This window comes from Lissotriton helveticus, chromosome 9 (assembly GCF_964261635.1).
Source record: "Lissotriton helveticus chromosome 9, aLisHel1.1, whole genome shotgun sequence".
In the NCBI taxonomy this organism is placed as follows: Eukaryota; Metazoa; Chordata; class Amphibia; order Caudata; family Salamandridae; genus Lissotriton; species Lissotriton helveticus.
The window spans coordinates 785380690-785407706 of record NC_136070.1 but is presented as its reverse complement, the minus strand read 5'-3'; the positions used below and the strand labels follow the sequence as shown (position 1 = coordinate 785407706).

Sequence of the window (27017 nt, the reverse complement as noted above, 5' to 3'; positions counted from 1 at the left end):
TGCCTTTGTTGTTATTGCCGCGATATCCCCCTGTATTGTTTTTATTGTAGGTGGTTTGTGTATTTCCCTTGTAGTTTGTGGTCTGCTGTGATGAGTTACCTCTTACAGCGCCCCTGTAAAAGGAGCCTCTATGTTGTTGTGATTGTAGGGCTCCCATAGACTTAGCTGTCTGTGTCTTTTTTCATTTTGTCCAGGATTGTATCTACCGCTGGACCAAATAAGTAGTCAGGATTGACTGGCTGGTTTAATAAAGTGGACTGGACTTCATTTGTAAAACCAGAAATGCGTAGCCACGCATGTCTCCTGATCATAACACTGGTGTTAATAGACCTGGCCGCTGTGTCTGCCACATCTAAGGCACATTTAATGGAGGCGTTAGTGATTAGCTTTCCCTCCTGTACTAGTTGTTCAGCCTGTTCTTTGTAAGGTTCAGGTAAATGCTGGAGAAGTGTTTCTAAGGTGTCATAGTGTGCCCTGTCATACCTAGCTAACAGGGCTTGCGTGTTAGATATTCTCCATATGTTAGCTGCTTGTGCGGCTACCCTTTTCCCTGATGCCTCAAAGATCTTTGATTCTTTGCCAGGAGGTGGAGCTTCTCCAGTTGTTTGAGAGTTTGCACGTTTACGTGCATTGGATACCACCAAAGAATCCAAAGGCAGTTGACCCTTAATATATGTAGGGTCTAGTGGCGCTGGCCTGTATTTCCTCTCTATTCTTGGGTTAATGACCCGTGCCCTAGTTGTATCCTTAAATATGTCTCCTGCATGTTTAAGTACCCCTTTTAACATAGGTAGTGTCCTAACAGTTCTTTCTGATGTGGCAAAAGTGTCAAAGAGGAAATCTTCCTCCACAGGGTCTGCATGCATGTCCACATTGTGATGGAGGGCTGCCCTTTCGATTAGTGAATTAAAAGCAGCTGTGCCCTCGGTAGGAGAAGGCCTAGCAGGGTATGCAGATGTATCAGGAATGGGTTGAGAGTCACCAGGATGTACTGGGTCAACCCATGGTTGAGTTTGACTGTCTTGGTCAGTGTCTACTGGGTAATTGTATTCCTGATTATATTCCTCATCCACCTCTTCATCTGAGTGTGTGGGTGTATACGAGTATGGGTTAGGCCTAGTTGGCTGAATAGGCTCAAATAGAATAGGTGAAGTAGAACAGTCCCTTTTCTTTTTGAGTGGTATAGTGTAAGTCTCTTTCTCAGTCTCTGGTCTCATTTTTCTTTTGTAGAGAGTGAGTTTCCCAGAATTAGGGTCAATGTAAAGTTTTGACTGTTCCTCTGATGCAGGGTCTGGATATAAGACTTCCTGTTCAGCAGTTCTGGGTGTCTTTGCCAATGTCTTTTGTTTTGTTTGTTTTGGTTCGATGCCGCTTTTTGGGTCGACTGCCTTTGTTTTTGAGGAAGGTGGTAGTCCAAATTTAATTGGTACAAGGTCCCTCTGTGGTACTACAGTTTGTTTAGGTGGTGCCTGTTTCTTCGGAGCCGAAGGTTTTCCTGCTTCGACGGTTTTTGTCGGTACGATTGTGGATTTGTGACCTTGTGTCTATTTTGGAACCTGTGGTTTCGGATCGACGCTCTTTGCTCTGGGCTCCATGGCCTTCTTCGGGTCGATTTTCTTCGGCTCGATTGCTTTCTGCTGCAGAGCCATCGGTTTGTCGGTTTTCTGTTTGGGTTCGACAACCTTCTTCGGATTGAGTCCCTTTTTTGTGTTTGCGGCTGTCGACACGGATTTTTCGGTTCTACGACCTTTTGTTTTGGAGTAGATATAGGGGCGCTGGTTTTCGGCTCGACGACCCTTGTGTTCGACTCCGATGGTTCGACATAGTTTGGCCCAAAGACCGTATTGTCAATGAGTTTCTTTGGTCTCGACTCCGATGGATCGACGTAGTGTGGTCCGAAGACCGTGTAGTCGATTAGTTTCGGTTTCGTTCCACAGCTTTTGGTTTCGATATTACCAATTTCGGAGTACGTTGATCCGATGGCTCTTCTGTAATATTCTTAGCCAAGCTGTATTGCGGGGCTATAGAATGTGTTTCGAGATCTTGGCTAAGGCCTTATGGCGATGCCTCCACCTGAGTCTGTGGAACCATGAAGGTATAGGTATGGGGCGTCGTACTCACGGTTGGCCCCGTTTCATCACTGGAGTCGTCCTCTACGGCTCCGATCCCTTGTTCGTCGTCCCCTACCTCGACGATGTCTTCTTCGTCGTCGATATAGTAGTTGGAGTCATGCTCTGAATCTTGATCCGACTGTTGTTCATATTCTTCTGCATCGACGAGATTCTGCATGATTAGCCTGGCTGCCCTTCGAGTCCGAAGTGTCTTTTTGGAACGAAATTGGGCACAGGCTAGGCAGTCGGATTCATCATGTTCAGGAGATAAACACTTGTTACATACAGGGTGTTTATCGATATGTGGGTATTTTGAGTTACAAAGAGGGCATCTTTTAAATGGGCTCCGTTCCATCGACGACTGGTCGCGTGGCGCCGAGAAGGCCCGCGGCCCGATTCGACGTCCCAAGTTGAATAAAGTTTGTAAAGAAGCTGTCGGCACCGATTCAAAACAATACCGACGATACAGAAGGCCTTTTGGCCTTTAGAAAGCGTAGTTTAGATTCCGAACTTCGAGTAAAGGAAAGTACATCTGAACCCAAAGGCGGAAAAAAACAATCTGAGGATGGAGAGGATGCCCATGCGCACTGTAGTCCAGGGGAGGAGCCACCTATCTCGTGATACTTCGAAGACTCTTCCAGGACAACAATGTGCAATCATCCGGACCCAACACTAGGCGGCGATCTATGCACAGATATGAATTCAGCAGCCCACATGCCTCGAACAGTGCTTTGTTAACATGTATGAGGACTCCCATGTAACACTGCCTAGCAAATTTCTAGGACAGTGAGTCTGCGTGCTATTGCAGTAGTCGCATCTTTGGCCCTGGTTGACTGAGCATGCAGTCCTACAGGAGGCTGCTTTTTTGGCCTCCGCATAGCAGAACTTAATGCAGAACAGAATTCAGTGCAATATGGTTCTCTAATACACTGCTTTGCCTTTTTGCTTCAGAGAAGCCCACAAAGGGTTGATCGTTCATCCGGTGGTCTCTGGTACGAGCTATGTAGAAGCTCAGCACTCTCTTGGTGTCCAAGCAATGGAGCCTCTCCTCCTCAGAGGGTCGAGATGGAGCATAGATCACCAGTAGGGTGATGTTTCGACCGACATAGAATGGTGTCACCACTTTCAGCAGGAAGAATGCCCAGGTTCGCGGAACCTGTTTGATTAGTAAAGTAGGTAGGTTTTGGTGAATCAACAGAGAGACTGAAGCTCACTCACGCGCCGTGCAAAGGTGATGGCGATGAGGAACAGAGTTAGTAGGAAGGAGCCATAAAGAACAGCTATGATTGCTCGAATGGATAAGTCAAGACCTGATTAAGGTACCATTTGGGTATTACAAAGGGAGAAGGGGAAACGTGTTGCTGCCCTACAAAAAAATCGCAGACCAACTGGTGAATTAAACAAAGATGGGTTGATCTGACAACTGTAAGAAGGCCGAACCATAACCCTTAACCATGCCGAAGCCAAAACCCTGCAGAGCAAGAGACAGACCAAATAACAGAACAGCAGATTACTTTGTCTAGAGTGGATCAACCTGATATGTTGTGCACCAAACCACAAATCTGTCTCAATGACAAGCATATACAGTTTTTGCCGAGGGACGCCTGGCTGCCAAGATGACATCAACCTCCTCAGGAGGAAGGTTGAAGTTGTACAGCTGTTGCTGATTAATCTACAAGCATGAAGGTGGAGGTTGCGAAGAGCCAGGTGCAGAACCCTGCCCTGTTGATGCGACAGCGGATTCTCCCAGAGGGGCCTGAAGCCCAGGAGTTCCGTATACCATACACTCTGTACTCAATCCGGAGAAAGTAGGATTTCTTAAGTCCAGTCGCTTCGGATCTTTATGAGAACTCGGAGCAGGAGTGGTATTAGCGGAAATGCATATAGGAGTCCTGAGTGATCCACTCGTGAAGGAATTTGTCTCAGAGAAAGAGGTTTCTTGGAACTTCTAACATGCAGAAAAGCTGACATTGCACGTTCTCTGCAGTGCAGAATAGATCAAGCTGTGGTTCTCCCTATTTGTGGTAGAGACCCTGCATCACCTCTGAGTTTAACTGCCAATTGTTACCCGCTAGGCGCTGACAGCTGAGCTTACCTGCTTACTGTGGCCCACCGAGTCTCGTGATTTTGTGGGGTGCAACACTTGGCCAGGGGGATATCTGACCACTCCCTCATCTGGGCAATATATTGCGCTGGCAAACAGGGAGCAGACAGAGGTAGGAGGTTAAACCCAACGTACCTTAAGATCCCGAGCGTTAGGACAGGTCTGAAGAAGGCACAGAGAATAATTTCAAAGAAACCAGACTCTCAGTGGACTCCTCGCAGACCTTCTGGGAAGCGTATAAGACTGTAATTAAGGGTGATGTACCCTCACTGTCACTGGGGCACAAAAAGGATACTAGGGCAGCTGTCGAGAAACTTGAGAATTACATATTTGCTCTAGAGGCTCAATTACGCGCTGACCCCACAGCGGATGTAAAGCATGAGCTGGACGTTAAGCTGTGGGAATACAGAGACTTGACTACGGATGCCGCTAGGGATAGCTATTGTGTGACTCAACACCGTATATATGAACGTGGTGACAAGGCGGGAAAGTTGATAGCATGGCTTGACAAAAAGGAAAGTAGATGGGTCACCTGGATCCCTCAGGGGGCCGCGGGGTGTCTCACAGATTCCCAAAATATTGCGAACGTCTTCACAGATTACTATGAGCAATTATACTCCCCCGGTGGGACTACAGATATGTGCGACTCCCACAACCGTCTCCATGATTTGCGACTTCCTTCTCTCACCACTGAGGGTAGAGCATCACGGAGTGCGACCCCACAGAGGGCGAAATTATAAAAGCAATTCATAATATCATGTCTGGCAAGGTAATGGGGCCTAACAGGCTCCCAATAGAGTTGTACAAGACCAATGCGACTCTATTACACAGCCTTTACTTATGTACTTGGAGAGTCGGGAAAAGAGACTCCCCGGGGACCAAAGACTCGCATCCATAATGGTCATTCATAAGGAGGGTAGTCTGGCCGAGGACTGTTCCTCCTACAGAACCATCTCAATCCTCAATACGGAAGTCAAAAATCTGGCGAAGCTATTAGTCCTTGAATTAATACAATTTATTACCAAATTGGTTCACACAGATCAATCCGGTTTCATGCCCGGCAGAAGTACAGCTTTAAATCTGTGATGCCTCCATGGTGTACACGGGCAAATCTAATCTATACGAGAGGATGCAACTATTTTGTCCCTCGATACCCGTATGGTGTTCAACACAGTGGAGTGGCCATACCTTTTCGCAGTATTGGAACGGATGGGCTTCGGACCCAAGTTTTTGTCCTGTGTACCCCTACAGCGGTTCCGGAGAGATGTGTGCCATTGGAGGACCTTGCCCCTGTGTCTTCTTGGTCCAGCTGCCCAAAAAAAGAGGATCTCATACAAAATAGGGCAACCCAATAATCCCCTTGGGACTGGGTATGATCAATAACACAATACAAATGTCCCTAGAGGAATCATTTAAATATTATTTCTTATTTGAAAGCATGTCACATATGTGAACATAATTCATTACAAACTCAGGAATTTCTCATAAAACAATGTGGTATAAATATTTGTTTAATACAATTCTAGACAAAATATTCAATTAGACATGTACGGCAACCAAAATACTACTGATAGTCTCCATCAATTCCACAGCAGTAGAGCACTGTACACCTCCCAAAACATATGACTCTTACGTGACCCGCAGCTCTTACGGTCCAATTGTGGCACAAAAATCTCAAAACACCAGGCTGGGATGGTAAAATCACCCTGTCAACGCCACTGTGAGACTCGGAGAAACAGGGCATGTTAAGCAGGAGACCAGACTTTGATAAGTGGAACCTGAAAGGTATCTCCAGGGTTGGGAACCTCTGGAGGGGGAGGGGGAAACAGTGTTGCTATTTCCCAATTTACAGCGCAAATATGACCTGGCTGCCTCCGGAACTTCCCAATACCTTCAGATCTGCCATGCCCTAATAGCAGTGGTCCCTAAAGGAGAGGACCACCTGGAAGCATCCCCGTTAGAAATCCAGCATTTAGATGACTACATGGTACGAAAAGCAATCTCCATAACCTATAAAAAAACTGATCTACAATGCGCCAGACACTTTGCTTCAGCTCCGGCAATGTTAGGAAACTAACATTGGAGACATAGAAGATGAGGGCTAGCATGAAGCCCTAGGCTCTCCTAAAGAGGTAGCGATCGGATCACAATATCGCCTGGTGCAACCCACGATAATACACAGGGCCTATGTATCTTGTAACACATTAGTCAAAATGGGAAGGAGACTTTTGATTCAGCTTCCTTGAGGAGGGTGTGGGGTTGTGGGTATCTTCTATCATATACTCTGGGACCGTCCTATAATACAGACCTATTGGACCTCGGTGGTGGCCAGTATGAACAGTGTGGGTGGCGGAAGCACATCTCCCTCTGAGAGGTGGTGTCTTCTGAATGCATGTGAAGCTACGGATCTGGGCCAAATGGAGAAAATATGGGTCACCCAGGGCCTCATGGTGGCCAAGAGGAACATAGTCAGAATGTGGGGAGCAGATTACCACCACAGCTCAAAGATTGGAAACTTGATATGGACTGGAGTATGGTAGAACAAACGGTAATCTATGAGGGTCGCAGTTGTCCCTATAAGTAGGAAAAGATTTGGGTTCACTGGAATAAATACAGGGGCGCCCTATGCTCCGAGTTAGAGAGGAGGTCCTTTGCAATTGCCATGTGCGTGAGAGTAGCTGCAGTCTAATGTAGTGATGCAGACTTCTGAAAATGTCAAGTTTTAACCTATGGGGAGTGAGAAATTCTGTTACTATTATGAATATTTATGCTAACATGATACTATTGATTGGACAGTTATTTCTCTGTCGTCATATACTCAATAAAAAGATATAATAAAAAAAATAATCTAAAGGCCAAACTGAACAATATTTATCTGATGCATCAATAGATTTTGACTATATCTGGAGTCCTGGTTGGGAAAGGCATTAGGATTGACCTTCCTTGTTGACTGCACCACTAGGCTTTCAGGAATAGGGTGACTCGTCAGAAAATTGGGGTCACTAGCTCATGTCACCTGGCAACAGGTCCACTGTCCGGAGAGTCAGAGCATGGCTTGGACCAAGTGGTCATAAGAGTCTCTATAAGACCCTTATTGAATGGTAGCAACATCTCAAAAGAAGTTAGACCTGGTTGAAGGAGTTCAGTTAACAGGTTTGCCTTACTTTAAACAGTAGACTACTGTAAATCTCTCAACTATTGCAAAGGAGGCACTTTCCTATGTTTGTGGCCCAGACGGCGAGTCAATCAGCCTCTGAGGCTGTGTCTGGCGCACTGGCTTTTTGCAAGTACAGTAATCGCTCATCATCAGAACAGCGAGGATGGAGCATGTTGTCAGCCTTCTCGTCCTTATCAGTGTTATGGAGAGCATTTTGCATACCATGAACCGCTTCAGAGTCAAATCCTAAAATGAGCACCAGCCTCTCATAGTACTTACATCGAGTCTAAGGATTAGAATCTGGTTGCAAATTGACTCGTTGCACTTTTGTGATCTTCTAGAGTGGCATATGCCTACAGCAATTGGGCGTCTGCCTGGAATCTGAGATCGCTATTAGGATCCCGGCTTGGGACAGTGGAAACTGCATATGTGAAATCTCATGCCTTCTCGCACTGCTTCAAGTGGCTAGTGTTGCGGTTGTGTCCCTCCAGGCCTTCTTGCACCTACATGATCTCTTCTACTCACCAGAAGAATTTGAGCAGGAAGGGCACTTTGCACAGTGCTGACTTTTTGAACAGGATCATAAACGGCCCAATGACTTGGAGTGGGATCTATTTTTTTATCACTACTTCTTATGTTCGGTGACAGCTTCACCTCCTGCTCCAGGACCGCACTGAGATTCATGATGCACATTTATCTGCCAAATGAGTGGTGACTGGAGGCTAAGCACCAAAGACACAAGCTGTGTCAATCAGTGATCAACATCTCCAATCTGCTTTCACTGCACAGCTTGAATCACATTGTTTTCTGGGTAGACATCATCCCTGGCACATGGTCGAATATTTTCATAAGTCAATCGACGGGATGGCAATGGATCCACTTCGTAGGGTAAGGCAAAATAGGAACTGAGTTCTGAACCACAAGGTGACACTTTTATAAGGCTCCACTCTGTCACTTCTGGGTTGGTACGGAGTAAACGCTGAGCCACATGACGCCATCTAGTGGCAGAGGGAGCATTGTTCAGAACATTTTCTAGTTCCAACCTGGCGCTTGAGTGTCTTCTTAAGGTGAGGAATCTGCAGTTAGAATTCGGAAATCCCTACTTTAGAATTATTCTGAAATTCAGACCACTGCACTAATGTTTCTTGTCCCAATGAATTCACCAATATTACACACCAAGAAAAGTCTAACTACTAGCTTACCTGATGTGGCGTGAAGGAGCGGACATGCAACAAAAGTGGTTCCCGCAGCTCAGGGCATCTTTCAAAGACACTGTTAAGTTGTTGTGGAGGAAGCTGCAGTAACACCTGGAAAGACTGAGGCTTCGTACGCTGGCAGCACTTGATAAAACCCTCCCAGACCTTGGGGTACTTCCACACCTGGTAAAGGCAGAAATAGAACAAATAACTTAAGTCATGAAACAATATTGTTAATGAGTACTCTTACTAGGCTGTAAGGGTGCAGTGTTTAAAGTTGGGCCAGTGAACAGAGTGCCAATAAAGAACTGTGCAGTGCAAGCCATGCTACAACCATACACAGCTCTGTAATAGTAGTTTATTATGCAGCAGATGGAAGAAATAAATAAAGATGGTATATTCTGGGCACCTGCCATTTAAAAGTATAAAAGATTACCTGAACTGCACCTTATTTCCTACAATTAGCAAGTCCTTTTATATGTTTATGGGCTTTGAGATGGACAGTGACTTGTGTGAAAAGTACACATGGAGGATCCTAAGCTCCCAGAAGGGGGAAAAAGAGGGATGGTGATGGTGATGGAGAAGTGTTGAAGCAATCAGTGTCAGCGACATGTTAGATTGGGTACTAGAAGGAGCAGGTGGATTTTGCAAACTGTTATGAGATCCATTTGGCTTTGATTGATAAAGATGACTTACCTGCTTCATAATGAGGCGTGAAAGGATGTTCATGACGAACCCCCCTAGGCGTGGGTACATTGTCAAGGACTGGATCACTGTCCTCATCAACAGCATGGGTAGCTGATTTTGCTCCATCAGCTGCTGCATCACCACTGCTAGTACCTCAGAGGTGTACACATTCCGTTCAGCAAAGCATAGGTTTGTGGCTGGAAGACAATGTGAGACAAGGGCAGTTTTTGATTGAAGGTTAGAAACACTAGATATTATTTTTGTTTACTCCCACTGGGGTTATAATTCCGATTTGGGGGCCAGGGATCATTGGAACAACCAGTTTTCAAGTAGCACTAGACGGAAGCCTTACTAGTAATCCTAAAATTAAAGTGTGGAATTTTCCATGAATTCCTACATGACAAAAAGCTTCATCTATGTGGTGAATCCCAGAAGTCTTTAGCAAGAAAATCTCTTTGCTAACACTTTTTACATATAAGCAGGTTTTATTTTCCCAGTATTTGCTGTGAATTCCGATGGGTATTTATTTTCTAGTGTCTTCAAAATGTATAAGCGTTTACTCTGTTTTGAGTCCAAAAAATGTCAGTACTTTTTTTTAATGCGTATTTACAAAGATTTTTTGCTTTTTTTTGTTAACTGTATGCAGTTGACAGACAAGAAAATCTGAAATCCTGCGCAACTTGGGAGAGACATTTTCTTCAGTAGAACTTTCAAACCTAAGCACTGACCACCAGATGCCTACAGAGTGAGAGGGCATGAGCAACTAAACAGGATAGAGTGAGGAAAACATGGCACTAAGTGCTCACATGCTGATGGTCAGCACAGTCATTGTGAATGTCTCCCTTGCACATATTTTTGGTAAGCATGGCACATAGTATGGTGGCAGTGGAAAGATTTGCAGCCCTTGAGGACAGCACATGGTGTTTCACTAGAGTAGAAAGTTTGTTCCAAATAATTCAATATCTCGGATTTCAACAATCACAGAAGGATGAAATGCTGGATCTGCCCTGATTAAACTCTCTGCCCTCTGCTAACATTCTGAGTGGGAGGGGTAGTCAAACTTGTGGAGCATCAACACAATGCAAAGAGCAGGCAGATAAGTGCTTTCATGTATGAAGCGGTTGGGGTACTGACGCACAAGTTACTTACCTTCGGTAACGATATATCTGTAAGAAACATTAGTTAGTTATCGATTCCTTACCTTAGAATTACCCTCAGGCGTCAGACTGGATCTGGAAAGTTTTTTCGTCAGCAGTACCTCTGCGCGTCGGAAGGTAGCATCCGCCGCCTCTGTGTCCATCATCGGTGTCGTGGTCGCCAGGATGACATCGCGGTAGCTACTTAGACGCCGCCCTCGCGCTCTGACATCAGTTCTGTACATGACTTTCCGTGCCAGAAACGCAGAGCCATGCAAGACACTGACCATTGGGGCACAAAACTAGGGCCCTGAAAGGTTGTCCTTAACCCTAGAAATCAGTTCGCAGAACGGGGAGGATGGGTGGGTCAGTAAGGAATCTATAACTAACTAATGTTTCTTACAGATATATTGTTACCGAAGGTAAGTAACACGTGCATCTGAAAGAAACATGTTAGTTATAGATTCCTTACCTTAAAATAGATACCCCGGCAATACCAACCCCGGAGGCAGGTCTGCTAACCAATATCACACCAGAAAGTCCTGGAGAACAGAACGGCTAAAGAAGCCGCCTCTCCGGAGTAATGTTTGGTGAACGTGTGCAGCGATGTCCACGTGGCTGCCTGACAGATGTCATTCAGAGGCACTCCTCTTCCCAAGGCAGTAGTGGCTGCTGTTGCCCTGATGGAGTGAACGCGTAGCCCGACTGGAAGCTCCTTTTTAGCCAGAGAGTAGCAAGCCTTAATACACAACAGGGCCCATCAAGAAATGGTGCGTTTGAGTATTGCCCGGCCCTTGTTTGCACCCACGTAGCCAACAAAGAGTTGATCATCCACCGGAACTGTTTTGTGCGATCCAGATAGAAGGAGAGCGCACGCTTTGGGTCCAGACGGTGGAGCCTCTCTTCTTCCTTTGAAGGATGTGGAGGCAGAAAGAAGGTGAGCAAAGTAATGGTCTGCCCAATGTGGAAGGCAGTGACCTCCTTAGGAAGAAAGGATGGACGGGTCCTAAGAACCACCTTGTCCGGATGAACATATAGGAAAGGGGGTTTTGAAGAGAGAGCCTGGAGCTCACACACCCTTCTAGCAGAAGTGATGGCTACCAGGAAAGCAGTTTTAAGAGTCAGAAGGTGTAAAGGACAGTTATGCGGTGGCTCAAAGGGAGCACACATGAGATAGGTGAGTACAAGGTTCAAGTCCCACTGAGGCATAACGAAGGGAATGGGACGAAAAAGATGAGTTAAGCCTTTTAGGAAATGATTAACGACCGGGGACTTGAAAAGAGTGGGCTGATCTGGCAACCGAAGGAAGGCAGAGATGGCCGAAAGATAGCCCTTGATAGTGCCCAGAGCAGAGCCCTGCTGGGCTAAAGAGAGAAGAAACAAGAGTACATCAGAAAGAAGGGAAGAAAGGGGATCCACAGCCTTTGCTGTGCACCATGCCACAAATTTGTGCCACCTACATGCGTATACCGTCTTAGTGGAGGGCCGCCTGGCTGCCAAGATTACATTGCAGACTTCAGGAGGCAGGTCGAAAGACGACAACTGGCGCCGCTCAATCTCCACGCAAGGAGATGGAAACTGGACAGCTTTGGGTGAAGAACCGTCCCCTGCTGCTGCGACAGAAGATCCTCCTAAAGAGGCAGTCTGATCGGAAGACCGATGGCCATGTTGAGCAGCTCGGGATACCAGACTCTTCATGCCCAATCCGGAGCCACAAGAATGACTTGGGCCCGGTCGTGCCTGATCTTCTTCAGCACTCTGGGCAGAAGTGGTATAGGCAGAAAGGTGTACAACAGACAGCAATTCCACTCGCGACAGTGCCGCCTTGGAAATTCCAACGCACAGAATTGCTGACGTTGCATTTTCTCTTCGGTGGCAAACAGATCTAACCAAGGCTCTCCCCACTGTCGAAAGAGACCTTGCACCACCTCCGAGTGAAGACGCCATTTGTGATTCATCATGCGACTGAGCTCATCCGCCCTGGTGCTGAAACACCAAGGAAACACCCTGATGTTCCAGCCATGTCCAGAGGCGGAGGGCCTCCTGACAGAGTCCACAACCCCACCCCGCCCTGTTTGTTGGAATACCACATGGCGGTTGTGTTGTCCGTGAACACCTGCTCTACTCTTCCCCGGACAGAGGGAAGGAATGCCTTCAGTGCAAGACAAATTGCCCAGAGCTCCAGAAGGTTGATGTGAAGCCCGGACTCCGCCAGAGAACAGAGGCCTCTGCCATGTGGCCGCCGCATCCCAGAAGGGCGGAGTAGTTCACCACAGTGTGGTTTGGTTGGGGAAGGGAGAGGGATCTGCCATTGACCCAATCCTGGTTCGTAAGCCACCACTGCAGTTGTTGAGCAGTGCCCTCCGAGATCTGAACGCAATTGGACAGATTCCCCTGATGCTGCGCCAACTGGAACTTCAGGTGCCACTGCAGAGCCTGCATATGTCACCTGGCATGATCGTCCAGCAGAATGGAGGAGGCCATGAGGCCAAGCAGCCTCAGGTTCATCCTGATAAACCCGGGACAGAGGCTGAAAGATCGGAATCATAGCCCGAATATCCCAGACTCGCTGTTCGAGAGGATAGACCCGAAACTGTGTCGTGTCCAGAACCGCTCTGATGAAGGAGAGATTCTGAGAGGGAAACAGGTGCGACTTCGGCACACTAATGAAGAACCCCAGCAAATGCAGGAGGTCAGCCGCAGTCTGGAGGGTTGAGCCTGCCTTCAACAGCCAGTCGTCGAGATAGGGGAAGACTGAAACCCCTGATCTGCGCAGATGAGCTGCGGCCACCGCCATCATTTTCGTGTACACCCGAGGGGCGCTGGTAAGGCCAAAGGGGAGCACGGTAAACGGAAAGTGCTCGTGGCCTACCGTGAACCTTAGGTAACGCTGGCAGGAAGGGGATGTGAAAATAAGCGTCCTGCAAGTCCAATGCTACCATCCAGCCTTGCGAGTCGAGGGCATGCAAGACCTAAGCCAGCGTCAACATCTTGCACTTCTCCTTCCGGAGGAAGCGATTGACATCCCTGAGTTCCAAGATAGGACGCAGGCTCTTATCCTTCTTGGGAACCAGAAAGTAGTGGGAATAACAATCACAACCTACTTCTGGAACAGGAACGCACTTGGAAGGCCTCGCGACGGTTGGGTAACTTACAGCGGCCTGTTGCTCTGGGTGGGATGTAGCGGGGCAACCCCTTCCATGGCCACGAAAGGAGTGAAAAGCAGACTGCCCCGGAAAGGAGGAGAGGCCCAAGGACTTGGCCATTGCCCGTGAGTCCTGTAAGCGCTCTAGGGCGCTGTCTGCTTTGTCGCCAAAAAGGGGATGGCCATCAAAGGGAATATCCATCAAGGTGTTCTGGATATCCCCTTAAAAGCCAGTGGACCTCATACAGACCTAGCGCCAAAGCGCTACAGACGTTGACATGGTCCTGCCCAGAGGGTCGGCGGTGTACAGTCCACAACGGATCGTAAACTTTGCTGACTCTCCCGGCGAAAACAGCCTCTGAGAACACTGCCCGGGCCTCCTCTGGACACTGAGGCAGCACTTGCGACACCCTATCCCACACGGAGTGCGAATAACGGCCCATAGACATGCAGTGTTTACGGACCGCAGTCCAAAGTTGGCGGAAGAGAACATTTTCTTGCCATGGTGGTCCAGCTTCTTGAATTCCCTTTCCAGAGGAGCCATAGGGAAGGTGCTTTTGGAGGTAGAGGCTTGCACCACCAAGCTCTCCGGGGTAGGGTGTTGGGAGAGGAAAGTGGGGTCGCCCGGAGCCGGGCGGGGACGTCGGGCAATCATCCTGCCAACGGGAGACCCCGTTTGGGCCTGGACCACGTGCCCAAAAGGACGTCAGTGAGGGCCTCATTAAACGGTAGCAGGGGCACCGAAGAGCACCTCAGTCAGTAGGTTAGTCCTGACCGCCACCGTAGGAAACTCGAGGTTGAGAGCCTCGGCAGCCCTACGCAACACCACTGCGTTTGACGCGCCCTCCTCCGTAGCCACGGTAGGAGGAGACAACATGCCAAGGTCGGGTGAAGTGTCAAGACCACTGGGATCCCCCAGATCCTCTCTCCAGTCCTGCTCAGTATCTAATTGGTCAGTTATAGGGTCACCTGACCCCTCCCAGCCCTCCTTATCATCATCCTCCGTGTGCCACTGTTGTTGGAAAGGGAACCCAGGAGTGAACAGGGCCGCAAAAAACCCAACCGGCTCAGTGTCCAGGTTGGGATGGAGGCCGGGGTCGACGCCGGCCGGGAAGCCGACCGGCCCCGAACACGGTAGTGGTGCCGTAGGAAGTGGCACCGGTGGAGGTGTAACAAGGTCAACTGGCACCGATCCGGATCCAGGTCTGGATCCAAGGGGGGCCTGTGCCGCCGGTAACTAAGACTTAGGGCCCCCAACTGAGTCCGCGGGGCCTGAAGGAGCGCCGGCGGGGTCGGTCCACCCAAAGATGGCATGCACTGCCCCGCAGAACGTACAAAGCTGGGCGAGGGTCGATTCGGGTCCTGGAAAGGAAGGGAAGCTCAGAGTCGACCCTTTGGGCTCTGCACGCGGAGCTGAGGGAGTGGCACCACCCGCAAGCCTCATCGGATCAGTCGAAGAGCGACGATGGTTCTTCAACTTCGTCCTAAGCTTCGACTTACCCGACCCAGAGTGCGAAGACTTGAATGACGCAAATGATTTGGAACCAGAATGGTGGTGGCCGGGACCGCTTCCACAGTCGGAGCACGACTTGGGGTTGTGGTCGTTCTCCAGGAAAAAGACACATGGGGTGCGGATCCATTACCGACATCAGCCGGTTGCAGGAACCGCAGGCCTTCAAACCAGGCATCCCTCGTACACCTGCTCGGAGTCGAAGTTTCGAAACAAGCAGTCGAGAAAAACTTAGTCAGAAAATGACTGAGGTACTGCTCCTCCTGGATCTGCGCTGGTTGGTGCGGAAAAAGAAAGAACTGACGTCAGCGCGCGAGGGAGGTGTCTAACTAGCAGCTGCGATGACATCCCGCCGACGACGGACGCGGAGCAGACCGACGCCACCTTCCGACGCGCAGAGGTACTGCTGACGAAAAAACTTTCCTGATCCAGTCTGACGCCTGGGGGTAATTCTATAGTAAGGAATCTATAACTAATGTGTTTCTTTCAGATAAGCACTGTATTTCCTGGTTCAGATCTTCAGACCTCTGTGTGAAAATGCACTCTTTCTGTATGGTAGACATCACTTTTTGCTGAACTGCTGATGTGCCAATAAGGTACCCAGGGCCTATGTTCTTTCTCTAAAACTGCATTGAATACAAAACCCAATTAGCATCTCTGGCCACAGGTAAGCCCCTGGTAAATGGTACCACAGGTACTCAGGGCCCTGTGACAAGAGAAGACCTCTAAGGGCTGCAGCACTTACTGTGCCAATCTTAAAGGCCCTTTACCATGACACACACACTGCCTTTGCAGGCTGCGTGTTTTGATGCAGAACAAAGTAACGAGTCGACATCGCCTACAACCCACTGCCCTGGCATAGATCAGCCACCCCTTTAGCTGGGTGCCCTATACCAGTGGTGAAGGTACAGATGCATGAGCCCTGTACCCCTACAGTTTCTAAGTCCATTCTTAGAGATTGTAAGTGCAGTGCTGCCATTAAGAGTATATGGTGCTGGGAGTTTGTCATTGCGAACTCCACAGCACCATAATGGCTACACTGAAAACAGAAAAGTTTGGTCTCAGCGCATTAAACCCACACTGATGCCAGTGTGGGATTTATTGAAAAGTGAACACAGAGGTGCCCCCAGAAAAACGACCTACCGCTAGTGCCCCCTGGGTCGAGAGCCTGCTGCTCTCGGGGGCCTGAAACAATGCACATCCTGAAACGAGGAGCCAAGCCTCCTTCCACAGGATGGGCAGGGTCCACGAAGGGGAAGCTTCAAAGGCTTGCCACACTGGTTTTGACCCCCACTTTGGGCAGGAGTACTGGCTGGAATAACAAGTACCAACTCCACCCCTCAGGTGGGGGAGGTAAGGTGAAGCACAACTCTCAGTCCCCACCATCTTGCAGATGGGTGTACCCAGACAACCAGGGAAAGGCTTATACCCCCTCCCACTGGAGGGTGGCATAACAGCGGGTGTACCCACCCCAGTGAAGGGACCTATTGGCCCCAACCCTTTACCTATCTGTAACGCCTCTAAATCTAGTCTTTAGAAGCACCCCTAAACCTTGCTTCCTCCGACAAGTAACCAAAAGAAGAAGAAGGACTTAACAGCCGTGCCGAAGCTAACAAGAGGAGGCCGCCCACTGACTAGGCCCCAGCCTCACTGGCCTGTACTCACCTTAAACGTGCTCCAGCGAAATCCCGGTGTGTCCTGCAGTCCGCAACCTCGAGAAACCCGGAGAACCTTCCTGCCTTCCGTGCCAAAAACTCTCCTGTGAACTCTGGATTTGTTCAACAGACTCAAGCTCTGTAAGGATAAGCGGGTCTGCACCAGATGCCCACAGTCCAAGTTCGAGTGGCCCAACAACAAGAGGAGGTCTCCCCGGCGATCCTGACCCGAGACCCGGTGATCTGCCTCAAGCCTCCAGCCGACACCTGCAGCCTCACACCAGAAAATCCCCCAAACCGCGACTAGGAGTTGGTAAGAGAATTCGACTCTAAAAGGCACCCCTACACCCGACCCCCCACGGCCTTGGGTGGCCCAACCGACGGTGCCTAACCAACCCCCAAGATCCCAACTTACCTCTCCCAGGGGTGGTCGTACCCAGAAGACCTTCGCCCCTGAGCCTGGAGTGATTTTGCAAACCAGAGACTCCCCATTGAAAGCTACAGGGCTTCTGACGCCAAAATAGCACTCTGCACCCGGCCGCCCCAGTACCGCTGAGGGTGCATCTTTTGTGCTGGCCTAAACCCTCATTTGCCCTGAGCTTAATTCCAGGACCTTTACTTCCACAGCCCAGTGGCCTGCTCATCAGCAGCCACCAACCGGAGGCCCCCTATTACTCATTAGATATAATGGGCCTCAGCAGTCTGCACCCAGCCGCCCTAGTGCTGCTGAGGGTGTAACAAGAGAGCATTATTGACCCTGGAGGACCCCTGAATCTAACCCCAGAATACCAACTCCCACAACAAAGTACCTTCCTTTGAATCGATAACACTATATTCTTCTAAAGGATAACATTGACTGTTTTTCTATTCGAAGTGTGGAGTTGGAAAGTCTATGAAAACCTTTTACAACTGTACTGAATAATAAAAACGCTTTTACTTACCTGTTTACAGGAAATGTCCCAGTTTAGTATCCAGGTTTACTACACTGTGTAAGAAAAGTAATCTGAAAGTAATGTACTGTAATGTACAAAGAATATGTACTGTATTTCCAAAGCATTGCATTTCTCAGTAACAGTATTGTAAATCAAAACAAAGTGCATATACAATTACAACTGTATATTTACTGCAAAGTATTTATCACTTACCTGTGCCAGGCTTGCTTGGTTCTAGGAAATAAAATAACTAAAAGGATATTTTTATGCAAAAACAATTGGTCTGTAGTTCAATCTTTGTGTGTGTGAATTCATTAGCTGACTGAATGTGTACAACAAATGCTTAACAAGGTTTTCTGATAAATCCTTACTGCTCGACCACATAGAGAGTGAGACGCAATCTACTTTACCTCTGCCTTACTTTTAGGTTCCATTGGAGTCTGTGCACACTATACCTCACTTTGGTATAGTATATACTGAGCTAGCTTCCTACAACTTATACATTAGCAGAAGAAACAACAGTGACTGTTCAGCTTGGAATATTCTAAGCATGTGTAGGGACACCTCTGGAAGGGCAAGCCCTTTGCCAACAACCATCATGATTGTGACTCGGCTATGCCAATGTCGAGCGACTGCAGGAGAATTATGGGCTATTAATATAAATGAATAGTGATATAAGGCATTGGTAGGTAGCCAGCTTAGCCCCTGCTGAAATATGCTTGTGTGCAGCTAATGCAACCAATGTCAGAAATTGTAATACAATTGCATGCCAAGCAGGGCTATTTATAGGAATATTCATTTAATTAAAAAAAAAAAAAAAAAAAAAAAAAAAAAAAGGAATTGACTACATTTTCTTCAGTGAAAATTATGGCCTTCGGGGAAAAAGAAATTGCTTTGAATATTTAAATGTTGCTTGATGATCCCTGAAAACATTAGTGCACCCTCCCTCCTCTCTCTGCATCAGATTGTCAGTAAGGCAAGCACTGGTAAAAGAGGCATCATTTGTCCTCCTTCCACTAACGTTGGCACACACTGCAATCAATACAGAGAGCTTTCCCATTCTGTTTATTCCATCAGAGGTGCACTGTAAGGAAGCAGGATTTTTACATGTTTACCCCCATTTTGACTACTATGCATTGGTGTAATGACTTTGAAATGCTCTTAGCCCTACTAAACCAGACTCAGCGCATGTGCTCTGAACCTTAAAGTACGAGTTACTTACCTTCAGTAACGATGTATCTGGTAGAGACAATTCTAGCTGCAGATTCCTTAACGTAGAATTATCCCCAGGCGTGAGACTGGATCCGGAAAACTTTTTGCTACAGCATCCCTGCACTCCGGGGTGGGGGGGTGCGGCATCACGTGCCTCTGCCCAGGAATCGTCCGCGTATGTGAAGTCAGTGAGGTCACATAAGTCCCACCCCGGTGCGCCTAAGTCAGTGTTCTTCAGAGAACTTTATCGCACCACAACACTGAGCCATCAGGGAGAACTGTGAGAGTATACGAACACTGTGCGAAAGAGCAGAAAAAGTGGAAAAAGCAATGGTGAGGAACAACACCATAAAGAGCAGTGCCAGGCACTGCAGTACCCAAAGGCAGGGAAAAGAATAAAGAACAGAGCCCAGCCCTGAGCAGCAAATCTGCCGGTACGGAGATAGACGACTAGACACCCCCCCCCCCCGGAGACAAAGAACAAAAGGGCAGAGGCACAGCCAAGGGACCCGAACCCAGAGGAGGATAGCAGAGGACCCAGAACCCCAGTAATAAAAGTGGGGGGGGTGGAAGGTAGGCCCCAAGCTGGAGCAACAAGAGCATAAGGGCACCGAAGCACCTATAAACCTATCCTCCAATATGCCAAAAGGGGAGGAAAGGGAACAAATATACAGAACAAACATCCTGTCAGAAAGAAGGAAAGATTGTACTCATAGAAGACACAGCCTCCCACATGGAGGTGAGTGCAGAAGACCAAGCCAAAAGTCCTCGCAGAACGGGGAGGGAGGGCGGGCCGTGAAGGAATCTGCGGCTAGAATCGTCTCTACCAGATACATCGTTACCGAAGGTAAGTAACTCGTACATCTGATAAGAGAATACTAGCCGCAGATTCCTTAATGTAGAATAGATACCCTAGCCATACCCAGAGGGAAGGAGAGTCTGCAAGAGGACCCCACCCGCCTGGACATAACAGAGGCCCGCAGGGGACGGGTCAAGCGGACAGGGCAAAGAGCCCCGTCCCCCCAGGCAAGGGGAACCCCAACACTTAAGAGGACCATCGACCCCAGAGGGGATACGAGAAGACAAGAAAGAGGTAGCTCGTCCTCACTCAGCAGGGGAAAAGAGGGCAAGGCGAAAGGAGTTCAAAGCACCCCACGCCCATACAAGGTAACAGAACCACAATGGTGCAGAAAAACAGTAGGTCAGCACCGGCAAGCGCATCCAGACGCCGAGAGCACCATGGAAGGAGGCACTCAAGGCAAGCCAGACGTCAGCCGAAGACAGAGAGCAAGAAGGCGAGAAGGGTCTGGACACGCTCCAGGGAGGAGTCCGCACACAGCCCAAAAGAAGAGGAACCAGACAGAGCCAAGATGCCAGGCCGCAGACAGCAGGCCAGACCACTCGAACAGCACAGTGACCCCAGGGAAGGACGCCCCGGGGCGCAACTCAAGCCATTCCAAGCCATCAGCAAGAGGATTGCATCTGCAACATACCTTAACGCCACGGAGAACAAAGGCCCGAAGGCGACCAATGCTCCCGAGCGCATGACAGAGCTATATAACAGCTACCACTGCCTCACATAGGGCATGTTATTTCCTAAGACATGGGAACCTATTGGGAAAAATTTCTGCAGCAGAGGACAACAGAAAATACCTGCGGAAAAACAAGCAGAAGGCTTGTCAGGCAGTGTAGGAAGGTGGCTACCTGACTATGGTTACCCCAAATCTTTTTGCCTTGTGTTTAGCTGGTTTTTGACTTAGTTGTCCTGGTTCCCTGCTAATCAGGGCCCCAGGCTATCTGCTCTCTCTGTAAAATGGATTCCATGTACCTTAGGTACATACCATAATTGGAAATGGACTCCTTGTTAGCCCCTGTACCATGCACTGTAGGTGCTCAGGGCATAGGTGCCACCAAGGCCTACCAGGGGCTGCAGCATATCTTTTGCCACCCCTGGCTGGTTCTTAAATTGACACAACTGGCTGATCACTCAGCTGGGGCAAGGTGGTGTAATCACCTCTTGCTTAGATATAGTATACCTGTATCTAAACCTATATAAACCTGTGAGTCACTCCTATGGAAGGCCTTATCAATCCTTAAGGCAGAGTGTGTGGTTTAATGTGAGATGGAGCTCTAGCATGAGCTGAGCCTGTCTGCAGCCGTCGGGAACAACTCCCTAAGCTGTTTCAGGATAATGCCATACCATATACTCTTAAGTGCCTTATAATCCTCGCGGTTATATAGCAACTTTGGTTTGGCTTTATCAAAACATGTCGTGTAAGGTGTCATACGATTTGGAATACTATCCCCTCGCCAGTTCTGGCGACGGGGATAGCATTCCACCCCTCTAGAGGGGTAAGACATGTTACTTTACTTAAATGCGGTTAATTTCTAAAAGGGCCTCAGATCCACAAAATGGATGCTTCTGCCACAGACACAAGTCTGACCCCCTGAAGCTGACCGAAACTCAGCCAAAGGGGCCTGGACAGAGGGTTTCCTGTCGCAGGGAGGTGTCACCCCCCCCCAGACAGGAGATAGTGGATTGTAGCAGGGAGGTTTGAAAGAAACCAGACACTGCCTGGGGAGCACAAGGCTGCCCCTTGCATAATCCGGTCAAACCGGTTCTGGGGCACACAAGCCCCAGTCCCAGCGCGGCCTGGATCAAAGGAAAGGGGTGTATCCACCCCCTTCCTGGGTCCCACCCATAGGAGGGGACGTAGCAGGTAATCCAGCCCCCTAGATTGGTATAAGAATGGGAGCAGTGCCAAAGCACTTCAGATTATCCTGATGAAACATAAGAAACGAAACTCTGGACCCTTCGACATCCTACTCAAAGTAGAAGACTGAAGAATCTCCCTTGTGTTCAAGGAGTGACCACCCTGTGCAAACAGGCACCATCCAGCCCTCGACGTCCGCTTTGTTGCAGTTCCCGCCGGAACTCGATCGACAAGATCAAGCTTGCCTGCCTTCTAACAGCCCGATCCACAGTCCCTGCAGAGCTGAGACCCGTGGAGGCGACCGGAAGCGTGGGGCACGCCATCTTGGAAAGACCACGAGACGCTGACCGTGCAGCCCACGAGTGACCCTCGAAGCTGTACAACGGGGTTTGAGAAGCCCCAACCCTGAGCCACTTTTGCACCGAAGTTCAGCCCTCCACACTCAACGAGTGCTGCGTGGCGCCCTTCTGCTTCTTTTGGCTCAACGCGTTGGTCCGGTCACTTGCCAGCTGGCTTGTGGCCCCTGTACCGACGAAACTTGAAATTCGACTTGCGATTCTGGTTGCTCCAGATTTGCACCAGCTCCCCTGAAAAGGAGCCCCCACTCTGACCCTCCTGGTTCGAGTGTGAAGCAATCTCCTGGTTTCGAGTGGATTGCTTTTGCCAAGTGTTGTTTGCTCCAATCTTGAAGCCGACAGCGCCGACGGCGAGAGCCTGCGCGGGACAGATCGTGACCCGCTCCTGGATGTCGTAGATGCCCCAGAGCCCACGTGACAGCGGAGAGAAGCTCCTCGACAACCACCTGATTGCGCCCGACATTGCCTGGTTCCGCCCTGGTTCCACCCTGGTCACTGCTGAGTGACCCAGACTCTGTCCCCTCTGCTTTCAGGTACTTTTCGACTTGAGTCCACCCTTGGACTCCACCGGACACTTCTCTTTCACCTCGCCTGCAGCCCTTTCAGCTCCAAGCACCAAGAGCCTGCGTGACGAAACCCGACTCAACTTCGACCCTGTGCACCCACTTCCTGTGGGTGAGGTAACATTGCAACGCCGGTGTTCCCACACTGGTACACACCTCTAGGGTCTGTGTCTTAAGTTTTGTTCCTCTAGGTTCAGCGGAAGTGTCCTTAAACTTTAACTTTGTAACTTTTACGCACCATTGGTTAACATTGATGCATGCGTGCACTTTCTGCACTGCACCCGAATCCCGCTGGCTTTTCCCGACTTCAGCATTGCTTGTCCCGACTGCTCCCAGCGATTCCCTAGGCCCAACCACTGATCGAATGGTCTCTCTTATACCATTTTTTTAGTATATGGTTTGAGTGGCCCCTTGGACTCATCCAAAATTGTGCAACTTTGTATGTTACACTGTGCTTTTGATTTAACGCTTGTGCCCCTTTATTCATAAAGAATACTGGGGATTGTTTTTAGTAATAAATACATATATTTTTATAATATATACTTGTGTGGTGTCCTTTCATTTGATATTACAGGATTGTATGTGGTAAAACAGCTCGCTTAACACGACCTCTTAAATTAAGCCTTTAGGCTGCTTAGTCCATGCTACCCCTAGGATAGCTTGTCTAATAAGGTTGACTTACAACCAGACACCATAAGGGATTGTTTGGACTGATACAAGGTGGTTCCAGAATTGGAGACATCATATATCAGGCCAACTTCTCACATTGGTGAGCAGCGGTGCGGATTTGAGCTTGCTGTTTGTTTTACCATTGCAATCTTTTTATCAAATTGAAAGATCACATCAAGTACCTTTGGGTACATATAAATCAAAAGCTTAGCATATTTAAGTTCTACTGAACTTAGTAGTTGTAGATTAAAGGGATTAGCACACCCTGACTACAACTCACTAGCAAGGTACAGTAGGGAAACACTTAGTGTAGGTAGGTGCATCACTTACACCACACTAGAGTCATGTCTGACACAGGAAAAGCCTCAGGGTCTGTTCCTGTGACAGTTGACCTTACCCAGGCAACTTCCAGCTATGACAAACTAACCCACAAAGACTTGGTTGCCTTGTGCATCTCAAGAGGGTTAAAAAGGGGCAGAAGTCCCACCAGTCCTTCCCTGATAGCCATTCTAGAACAGGATGACTTGGAAAAGGCAAATGCAGTTCCCTTAGAATCAGGAGATGGAGTGAACCCCCCAGCCACTGAGACCACCCCAGAGGAGGAAGATGAGGAGGTAGAAGAGGAGGAGGACTCAGAGGGAGAGGACCCTGAAGATCAGGATCAGAGGGGTAGCCAGGTTATAGTTGCCAGGCATAGCCAGGCCAACTTAAACCTACTTGGGAATGGAGAGGGCCAGCACCTCCCCAGATCCTATAACATTCTCCCAGGCAACAGAAGAGTGAGATCTCCAGCAGGGGACTCTCATATTTCTAGTGCCCCAAGAGAATCTCAGAGGAATGACTCCCTCTCAGAAAAAAGAGCATGAGGCAAGAATGAGGGCTGTCAAACTCCAGATAGAGAGGGAGGAGGTAGCCCTGGCTCAAGCAAGACTTGCCTTGGCAAGAGAACAGACAATGTGTGGCTTAGATGCCACTGGTGGCAGCAATATTCCTAGAGAGAAACCCAGGTCCTATGATAGTAGAAACCTGACAAAGATTGTGCCCCCCTACAAGGAAGGGGATGACATCCACAAGTGGATAACTGCTCTTGAGAGAGCCTGCATGGTACAGCAGGTTCCTGAGGAACAGTGGGCAGCAATCTTATGGTACTCCTTTTCAGAGAAAGGGAGGGATAAGCTCCTCACTGTCAGACATGAGGATGCAAACAATTACAAAGTCCTGAAGAGTGTTCTGATAGATGGGTTTGGCTTAACCACTAAACAGTACAGGTTAAGGTTCAGAGATACCCAGAAGACACAGACTCAGGACTGGGCTGATTTTGTAGATTGTGCTACTAAGGCTCTGGAGGGTTGGCTAAATGGCAGCAAAGTACATGACTTTACAGGATTGTATAATTTGATTATGAGGGAGCAGATCCTAAGTAATTGTCAGAACCAGCTCTTACACCAGCACCTGGTGGACTCAGATTTGACCTCTCCCCAAGAATTGGGAAAGAGGGCAGATAAATGGGTCAGAACCAGGATTAGGCCTAAGAATCAGGACAGTAACCAGAAGAAGGAGTCTACCAAGCCTCAAGATAAGGGTGGGGATAAAAGTAAAGAAAAGACTTCCCCAGGGCCCCAAAACTCCAAGAATGGGTGTGGGTCCCAAGACACTTCCTCAACTGAGAAAAAGCCTTATTGTTATGCGTGTAAACAGGTTGGGCATTACAAAACAGACAACTGTTGTCCCAAGAATAACAATAAAGAGAACATACCTCCAAAGCCAGTTCCAACACCTCCTGTTACTGTCAGCAGTAATCCCCCAGGAAGTGGGAGCACACCCAGGAATCTGGGTGGGTTTACTTTTGGAGCCCAGGAGGACCCTGGCCTATCCAGGTCCCCATCCCCAAATAATCTTGTTTACGAGACTGGCATGGGGTTTGCCAACTTCTCTGATTGCCCAAATACCTTGAGCAAATAGAGACAAGAACCCATCATCAATGGTTTGAAAGTTGAGGCCTTTAGAGACACAGGGGCTAGCATCACAATGGTGGCTGACTGCATAGTCCCCTCTAAGCAACTTTTACCAGGTGCCACATACCAGGTAACAAACATTGATGGAATCCAAACAAATCATCCCATGGCAGTAGTAAGTCTCAGCTGGGGAGGTGTCACTGGCCCAAAGAGAGTGGCAGTGTCACAAAACTTGCCTGTAGACTGCCTACTTGGTAATGATTTGGAAATCTCAGCCTGGGCTGAGGTTGAACAGGAAACCCATTCTAGAATGGTAAATTCCAATGGAAAGGTTAGTGGGGCTGTAATGGCTACAGCCCCAATTCAAGATGTCCTTCCTGAAAAGGTTGGTAGGGCTGAGCAACTCTCTGCCCCATCTTTAGCAAAAGCTCTTCCTGAACAGAATAGCAAAGCTGTTATGATAACAGCAGAAACCCAAACTGAGTCCCCTCCTGAAAAGGTTGGTGGGGCTGTGATGGCCACAGCCCAAACTGATATGTGTGTTGTGAAGCCTGAAATGATGGATAACTCCACACAAACTGAGAGCATGGAGGAGAAATCTTCCCCTCACCAGACATTAGGACAGGATCAGCCTCCTCAGGGAACTGATCTTACCCCTGATGAAGGAACTGCCCCAGAGGTGGTTGGGCCTAGCCTGACAGAGCCTATGATGTCAGTGGACCCTTCTCAGGTGGAACCCAGTCTGGAGCAGGTAACCTGCCCCTCTCTACCTTGCATTAGTCAGCCCAGGGCTGCAGAGGACAAGAAGGACAGTGAGACCCAGAGGGCCCCCTGTCAAATAAAGCACCCCCATCCACAGATCAGGGGCACCAAAACCTATAGCCCTAGTGAGGTGAAAACTTTAAAAACTCCTGAGGGAGCCCCCTTAAAAGTAGTTAGGGACCTCCCACAGATGGATTCTGTTGGGCACAGCCAAACCTGGGACCCAAAGGGCCCAAACCTGAACTGTCCCTCCAGCAAGCCAAACAGAGGGACCCAGCCTCCAGCTTTAGGTAGCCGGAGGTTGACCCTGAGAGCACAGTGCAACTCAGTTAAAGAAAGAAAGGCACACCTGGTGGAAGATAATTGGAGGAAGCTGAGCCCTAAATTAGTGGAGCCTCACTTCAATACTCCATATCCAAACCAGCCTTTAACTTTGCATAAACACACCCAAGGTAGTGATTCCCTATGGTGGAGACCCTCTAATACCCCAAGGGTGAGGGACTGGTTAGTGGACCATGAGACAGGGGGTACCCATGCTAGTGCAGGTACTTCCTTATATGCCACTCAGGCAATATAGGCTTACCTGGCCAAGGATAGCCTTATCTCCTTTCGTTTGGGGGGGGGGGGGGGTATGTAGGAAGGTGGCTACCTGACTATGGTTACCCCAAATTTTTTTGCCTTGTGTTTAGCTGGTTTTTTTCTTAGTTGGCCTGGTTCCCTGCTAATCAGGGCCCCAGGCTATCTGCTCGCTCTGTAAAATGGATGCCATGTACCTTAGGTACATACCATAATTGGAAATGGACTCCTTGTTAGCCCCTGTACCATGCACTATAGATGCTCAGGGCATAGGTGCTACCAAGGCCTACCAGGGGCTGCAGCATATCTTTTGCCACCCCTGGCTGGTTCTTAAATTGACACAACTGGCTGATCACTCAGCTGGGGCAAGGTGGTGTAATCACCTCTTGCTTAGATATAGTATACCTGTATCTAAACCTATATCTGGACACATATAAACCTGAGAGTCACTCCTATGGAAGGCCTTATCAATCCTGGAGGCAGAGTGCATGGTTTAATGTGAGATGGAGCTCTAGCATGAGCTGAGCCTGTCTGCAGCCGTCGGGAACAACTCCCTAAGCTGTTTCAGGATAATGCC

At 48.7% G+C, this 27017-nt stretch overlaps 1 protein-coding gene across 3 annotated transcripts in view; it reads right to left on the bottom strand.

The window, feature by feature from the left end:
* Window positions 1-27017, bottom strand: part of SYMPK (symplekin scaffold protein) — a 1116254-nt gene that overhangs the window by 153079 nt on the left and 936158 nt on the right. For all 3 annotated transcript variants that reach the window (XM_078660908.1, XM_078660909.1, XM_078660907.1), the window contains 2 exons: window positions 9265-9452; window positions 8575-8751 (listed from right to left, as the gene is read on the bottom strand). In XM_078660908.1, the coding sequence (XP_078517034.1) occupies window positions 8575-8751; window positions 9265-9452 (365 nt within the window). The remainder of the gene's footprint in view (window positions 1-8574; window positions 8752-9264; window positions 9453-27017) is intronic.